The sequence below is a fragment of the Arachis ipaensis genome, chromosome B10 (assembly GCF_000816755.2).
Source record: "Arachis ipaensis cultivar K30076 chromosome B10, Araip1.1, whole genome shotgun sequence".
Classification (NCBI taxonomy): Eukaryota; Viridiplantae; Streptophyta; class Magnoliopsida; order Fabales; family Fabaceae; genus Arachis; species Arachis ipaensis.
The window spans coordinates 97,558,229-97,566,369 of NC_029794.2; the positions used below are offsets into that span (position 1 = coordinate 97,558,229).

General features: G+C 37.2%; 1 protein-coding gene across 1 annotated transcript; it reads left to right on the forward strand.

The window, feature by feature from the left end:
- LOC107620830 lies at positions 6,918 to 7,496 on the forward strand. The gene has a single exon (XM_016322938.1). It carries the CDS (start codon positions 6,918 to 6,920, stop codon positions 7,494 to 7,496), a length of 579 nt encoding a protein of 192 aa, XP_016178424.1.

Consider the following 8,141-nt stretch of genomic DNA (forward strand, 5'->3'; position numbering starts at 1 on the left):
AACACAAAAGTTTTAATTTAAATTAGTGAAATTTTTATAAAATAAGGTCTTGAAAGGAAACTCATTACTTTAACCGAGCAATGGTAAAATATGCACAAAATCAAACAAACATGCAAAAGCAACAAAGAAAATTTAAACATTGGTGTTGAGATAGGAAGGTACTAACCCACAGAGATCGGTATCGACCTCCCCACACTTAAAGATTGCACTGTCCTCGGTGCATGCTGAGATGTGCAGGTGGACGGGCTGTTCCAACTGGCGCTTTTCTCCGAAGATTTTGCAGATGGACTTGTCTGTCTCCCCATGTAAACGTCTTCCGCTTCCCTTCCGGGTGGCCATCCTGAAAGAAAAAGGGAAGAAAGGTAACCCAGTGATAAAGATAAGAAAATGAAGTATGGTTGGGTTAATGCCAAATGATAAGGGTCTCATTTACATGGAAGCTTTAACATGTATGTGAGAAAATAATAGAAGCACATGGCATACTAGTGGTGCAAGATTTGAAACATAGGGGAGGAGTGTGGGTAATGGAAGTATCAATACAAGCTCATGTCAATGCAAATGGAGTGCAAGTATCATAAAACATTGGCATTGGCAGATAATTAACATCGTCCCACAGTGTAAAATAAGTTACTAAGCACCAAAGTAAATTCAAGAAAAGATGCAATAGTTGAATAAGAAAATTTTTAACACCAATGGAAAAAAATAATAAATTTAGAAAAGAAAATAAAAATATGCAAAAAATTAAAATGCAATGAATGAAAATATGGAAATAAATTAAATAAAATAGAAGGAAAGTGAAAAAGGATGAGAAGTTAAAAAGATGAAGAAGAAGAAAGTAAGAAAAGGAAGAAGAAAAAAGAAAAGATAGAAGAAATTAGGATTAGAAAAGAAAAGATAAGATAATTGGCACTGATCTGGATAAGTTGTGCGGCGCAGGTGACGCGGACGCGTGAGTGACGCGGTCGCATGGTGCGCGATAAGGTCAGATGACGCGGACGCATGGGTCACGCGATTGCATGGTCTGATTTGTGCGATTAGCGCGAGTGCAGCCTCGCGTTCGCGCAACTCTCTGTTCGAAACTCTATTTGCCAAATTTTTGGGTGACGCGGTCGCGTGGGTGACGCGATCGCGTGAATGGCCTTTCTTTTAAATATGACGCGGACGCGTGGGGCACGCGTTCGCGTGGTAGGGCTGGTGCTTCTAGCATCATTCCAGCCCAGCTCCATCATAACTCTCTGCCATACACCTCTTTACGTCGATTTTACAGGGCCACGCGTTCGCGTGGGTGACGCGAACGCGTGGGAGGCATTTTTCCCACATGACGCGGACGCGTCGGTGACGCGGTCGCGTGGATCGATTTGTGCCAAAGGCACGCCTCCAGCCACGCTCTCACGTAACTCTCTGTTCACTTTTCTTTTCTTCCTAACGCACTTGTGACACGGACGCGTCGGCGACGCTGTCGCGTCGCGTGATTTTTTTTTATGCAGGATGCAAAATACAATGATAGTGTGGATGCTATGAGTAATTCCAAGTTCAATGAAAATAATGTAAAATAAAAACAAATAACACGAAATAAAATTGAAAAAGAAACGATCATACCATGGTGGGTTGTCTCCCACTACCACTTTTAGTTAAAGTCCTTAAGTTGGACATTTGGTGAGTCCTTTGTTAGGGTGGCTTGTGCTTGAACTCATCCATGAATCTCCACCAATGTTTGCAAATCCAATGGCCTCCGAGATCCCAAACTAGGCGCAGAAAGCCTTCAAGCAAGTTAAAGCAAGTGACAAGGCCCCAAGAGTGCTGATTGCCAGAAAGAATTCTGGGGTCCCAAACCTTGCTTTTGCACCCGTCTTCTTGTTGATCATTAGTGTTCCAACCGGGTAGCAGGCAATCTGAATTCTCACTAAAGCGGCCAAATAACTTCCTAGACCCATTCAGTTGAGCTTCACACCAATCTTTGCATTTAAACTTTGAGCTTTCCACCATATTGAATCTTGCATGACGACTTCTACCACTAACCATCTTCCTCTTACTCTTAATGCCACAAAGAGCTCTAAGTTGACCATCCGTCTCCAGTAGCCCATATTCAAGTGGGAAGGTAAAGGTCAAGGATAAGAATTTTACCCACTTGAACGTTGTGTTGGATGGTAATGGCCTTGGGAGAGGTGTTTCTAATGAACTTGCAAGTTCCACTCCCTTGTGCTCTTCTCTAACAACTTCCACCTCCTTGTAAGCTTCTTCAATTTCAACCTTTTCCTCTTGGTAGCTTTCTTCCAATTAAATCTCCTCTTCACTGCTTACCAAGGGCATAGGAGGTTGTGCTTCTTCTTCTTGAATCTCCATCTCTTGATCAACCTCTTCAAAGTCTTTAGCCATGATATGCCTTGGAGGTTGTACACCCTTCTCAACATCAATTTCGAACGTCCTTGAAGGAGGCTTTATAACTTGACTTTCCTATAGAGGTTCTGCATCTCCTAAATCTTCAACCACTTCTTCCTCTGCAACTATTATGGTTTCCTCCACTTGTTCCAATACAAAGCCATGTTCCTCATTATCTACCGAAGTTTCTAGTGTCTCCTTCATGCTGTGCTCTTCTTTTGATTCTCCACATGCAGCCATGGGAGTACTTTGAGTGCTTAGATGTCGGGAAGCTATTATATTTACTACCTCGGTTAAGGCAGTAGTGAGTTCCAGTACACTCTTTTGCATCTTTGCTTGCCCTTGAAGAAGAACACGAAGGTTGTCATTCATTGGAGATTGGGGTGGATATGAAGGTTCATTGGTTGGGAGAGAGGGCTCCTAATACGGAGGTGGTTCTTCTTGATAAGGATATGAAGATGGTGTATATTGAGGTGGTGGTTCATGAGAGTAGTTGTGTTGGAATGGGGGTGGTTCTGTGTATGGTTCATTTGGCTCATAAGGTGGTTGGTATGGTAGATACGGGTTAGGGTCATATGGAGGTGAATGGTGGAAAGGGGCTTGTGAGTATGGCGGTCCAAAGCTATTTTGAAGAGGTGGTTCATTGGCATATGATGGAGCTTGCTGGTAACTACAAGGGGGTCCACCATATCTATTGTCTTGGCATGCATTGTAGGATGGTCGTTGTCCATGGTATCTTGGAAGGTGATGTTGTCGAAAGGGTTGATCAGATCCTCGTGGCTCCTTCCATTTCTGATTGTTTTGACCTTGATGCATGTTCCTGTTATAATTTTCATTCCTTGCAACAACATTGGGACCAAACTCAAAGCGATGGGGGTGAGAACTCATAATAGCAAATAAAATTTAAAACGAAAATAAAAACAAATTTAAATTAAAAAGGTTATTGAAATTTAAATTTTGAAAATTAAATTTTGAATTTTGAAATTTGAAATTTGAAAAAGTCAACAATATAAGATAAAAATTTGAAAAAAATTTAAATTTTGAAAAGGTTTGAAGAGCAATAACATCTTAATTTATGAAAAAGCAAAAATAAAAACAAAAATAAAAACAAATAAACAAGCAAAAAGTAAAATTTACAATAACCAATAATAAGGCACACGTTTGCAATTCCCCGGCAACGGCGCCATTTTGAAGAACGGATGGTTGACGGTTTAGAATTCAGAATAAATTCCCGTTGCAAGTATAGTTTCTAAACCAAGCAATCATCCTTTCTTACAAACGTTTTGGTTGTCACAAGTAACAAACCCCTTAAAAATTGATAACCGAAGTATTCAAACCTCGGGTCGTCTTCTCAAGGAACTGCAGGGAGGTATGTTCTTATTATTGATTATGAGTTTTGTAAATTGGGAGTTTTGAAAGTAAGGAACAAGTAATTTAAATGACAAGTAAAATAAATAAATAACTATAAAATAAACTCTTGGCAAGGTATGAAAATTCGGAAGTCCTATCCTAGTTATTCTTATGAGAATTGAAGTTAATCCCACTTAGTTAACCTTTACGAAAGCAAGGAAAAGTCAAGTGGACTAATTAGTTAGATTTCTCAAGTCCTTGCCAACTCCTAAGGAAAGACTAGAGTTATTGGAATTCAATTCAATTAGCAGACATAACAATCAATCACGATAAGTTTGATAACTCAAGAGCCTCCAGTTAATCAATTAAAACCAAGAATATAAAAAAGCTAAATGTAAATCATAAATCTGAAACATCTCAAATTATATTAAATAGAAAATCAATCCAAACATAAAGAGTTCATAAGCTAAATTGATAAAATAAATAAAAAGGACATTGAACCTGGAACTTGGAAGAAATTGTAAGTTGAAATAATAAAGTTGAAATAATAAGAAATCCTAATTCCTTTAAGAGGAATCCTAATCCTAAATCCTAAGAGAGAGGAGAGAACCTCTCTCTCTAAAAACTACATCCAATCCTAAAATTATGAATTATGAAAACGTGATCATGAATAAATGGATTCCCCTACTTTATAGCTTCTAATTTGTGTTTTCTGGGCCGCAAACTGGGTCGAAAATAGCCCAGAAATCGCTGGAGAAGAAATCTGCCACGCTGATCTTCGTCACTGCAACGTGTCCGTGTGAAGCACGCGTTCGCATCGCCTAGCGTCAGAGAAACTATGACATATTATATATCAAATCGAAGCCTGAGATGTTAGCTTTCCAATACAACTGAAACCGCGTCGTTTGGACCTCTGTAGCTTAAGTTATGACCTTTTTAGTGTGAGAGGTTCAGGCTGACAGCTTTGCAGTTCCTTCAACTTCTTGTATTCCTTCCACTTTTGCATGCTTCCTTTCCATCCTCCAAGCGATTCCTGCCCTGTAATCTCTGAAAAATACTTAACACACATATCAAGGCATCAAATGGTAATAGGAGAGGATTAATAATTAGCAATTTAAAGGCCAAAGAAACATGTTTTCAATCATAGCACAAAATCAAGAAGGAAGACGTAAAACATGCGATTTCTATGAATAAGCGTGAGAATAATGGATGAAAAACCACTCAATTTAGCACAATATAAACCATAAAATAGTGGTTTATCAGTGCGCACAGGGCTGTGTGTACGCACAGGTTGTAAAGTTCCATTGATGTGTGCGTGCGCACAAGGCTGTGCATACGCATATACCAGAAATCAGAAAATTCAATTTTTTTCATAATTAGTCAAACCAAAATAAGTTAATTCTCATAAAAAGTTTTAGTAGAACCTCCCTTAAAGGCCTTTTCATCAGTCAAGGGTTCCATCCAAACTCATATCTCTCCACCCTTCTCAACCATTTCCAATACCAATCAATTTTCAATATCCAACCATTTCATTAAACCATTATCACAACAATACCAACTCAGAGAAAATAACATAATCACCAACTCAAGAAAATCAATATAATCTAGAATTTCAGCAACCAAATCAAGTCAATCACAGTTCATAACCACAATTAAATCAAATTTATCCATTATTTGAACATTTAATCATATCACATTCATCCAAACAGACCAGATTAGTGCGTAAGACTCGCACAATCACAAAAAAAAAATATTTTTCACATCAATATCAATTTATAATAATTCCCTGATATAAAATATGTTTTAAGAAAAGCCCTCTACCTTAATTTAGTTGAAAATCAGTAATTATTAAACATAGCAAACCCTTTTTGATTCTTATCTCACAACAGTGGCATCAAATTCAACCATTTCCGCAGTAGCAAGAGCCACAAATGCAGCATGCAATAATGGTACCCAACCCTGAGACATTAACATCGGTAAATCCTTAACAATCGTATAACAGAATAACAACTATAAGGGTTTCAGGGAAAAAACAACTAACTAAAATTAAGGAGGAATGATGGAACAGAGCAACAGTAGCTCTGACAGTGGTTCTGGCAATGTCATCACTGCTTCCTGGTGGCCAGAGGCACGGCAGGACAATTTGAACAGAACCAGAAGGAGTAGGGGAAACCCCAAGTAGTTCCGACGAGCCCCAGCAGCAGCGACTTCCTCTGGGGACGACCCAGACAGCAGGGATAAATACAGAAGCTTTGGCGGTGGCGACGAAGCACGATGGTGACAAGCTGCTCTGTGCATTGCGTCTCTTCCTCTCTCCTCTGTCCAACAGCAGCAGCGACAACGAGCGTTCCTTTTGCAATGACGCCTTCGACGGTGACGACATCGGAGAGGAGGGTGGTGATATCCAACGATGACGTGCAGTGTGGCGGCGACTTCCTCTCTTCTAGCTCATGTTTTGTCCCCTCATTCTCTCTCTCTCTCTCCTCGACGATGATGGCGACGGTGACGATGACACCCAACCCTGCCGCCGCTATCTCCTTTCTATCCTCCCTATCTGCTATTCTTCTTTCTTCTATCGTATGTGTGTGTATGTGTTACAGGAATGAAAGTGGTAAGGGGATGGCGGCTAAGTTAGGGTTAGAGAGAGGGTGTATGTGTGAGTGTTGAGTTTTAGGGTTAGGGTTTTTAGAATTAGGTAAAAAGAGTAGTATTTGAAGTATAGTTCAATATAATTACTTTTGAGAATACTATTTATTTTTTAGCTCAAAAATTATTTTCAAATAAATACTCTAATTCAAAAATTATAGATAACCAAATTAGTTATTCTTTATTCATAAAATAAAATTTAAAATCTCAATATTCAAATTAAACTATATAAAATTCTCATTATTTTTTTATTACTAAAGCTTTAAATTCTAAATGAGAAAATACCTAAATATCTATGAAAATTATATGAGTTCTAGTTATTTTTAAACTCAAAGTCTCATAACTTTGATTTAATTTCTTTTGGTAAATAATTTTCAGAAATTAAAATTATAATTAAGTATACCAATTCACAAATAACTCAGTATTTAATTTCTAAATATCTGAGGTCTTACAATAGGTATTTTTAAAGTAGGGCAATTCTTTCACCCACATTTGAGAGTGTCCAGAAGGTAAACGATTTCGTATTGACAATCTTCTCAAGTATGGAAAAGGAGTATCTACGTTTTGACACAACATGTCAAACTGATGAGAATGAAGATATACAACAACATTGGTTCACAATAGAATTCCTAAATAACATCAATTGTTTAGGATTACCTAATCACAAGTTGACTTTAAAGGCAAGAGTCGCTGTAATGCTATTGCAAAACATAGACCGGACTTCAGGTTTATGGAATGGGACAAAGTTAATAGTTAACAAGCTTGGCAATAACATAATTGGAGCGATGGTAATGACTGGTAGAAATATTGGTGACAAAGTATACATTCCAAGAATGAAGTTGATCCCTTCAGATTCAGGATTGTCATTTAAGTTCCAACGGAAATCATTTTTATTAATAGTGTGCTTTGCAATGACCATCAATAAGAGTCATGGTCAATCATTATCACATGTAGGGATTTACTTGCAAAAAACAGTGTTTACTCATGCGCAACTTTACGTTGCTTTGTCAATAGTTAAGAGTCGTAGTAGCTTAAAGGTTCTAATTCTAAACGAAGACGGCAATCCAAAGTCATCAATAACAAATGTCATGTTCAAGGAAGTTTTAATAATATTTACGTAAGAAAAATAGTATTTTTATTTTAACATGTTATGATTTATATTTTTGTATGATTATTGATTATAGATATAACTAATTTATCTATAACTCTTATTTCTAACTTGGAATGAAATGTATAACAGGGAGCACAACATCAAATGGCAATTGCTTTTCTAATGAGGTTAGTAAAATACTAGGTTTCCATAAACATTCATTAGCCTTTTGATATAAAGTTTAGTGCAAAATTGATATTCTAATAAAATAGTTATATATGCTCTTATTTTCTTAGGATTCTTTCATTAGGGTTGGCAAACAGGCCGAAACCTATAATGACCTAACTTCCAGCACATCATGATCGTACCAAAAGTGAGACGTTACTAACCTAATTTCTTTATTATCTATTTAATATTGAGCCTTTATGCACTTAATCTATCGACAATATTTCTAAAAAGTTAAAACTTTTCCATCTTACAAGAAAAAACAACACATATTCACATACTTAATATTAATAATACATTATAATATTACTTACAAAAATAATACCAAAACCTACGCCTCTAAATAAAACTTCAACTAACAAGGCGAGAGAAAAAACAAATTCTAACAATAACTCAATTCGCAAACAAATTCTTCTATGCCTCTACAGCTTCAGAATAAACCTTCGTACTT

Coding starts and splice junctions, on each gene's coding strand:
- LOC107620830 (XM_016322938.1), top strand. CDS start 6,918: ATGGAAAAGGAGTATCTACGTTTTGACACAACATGTCAAACTGATGAG.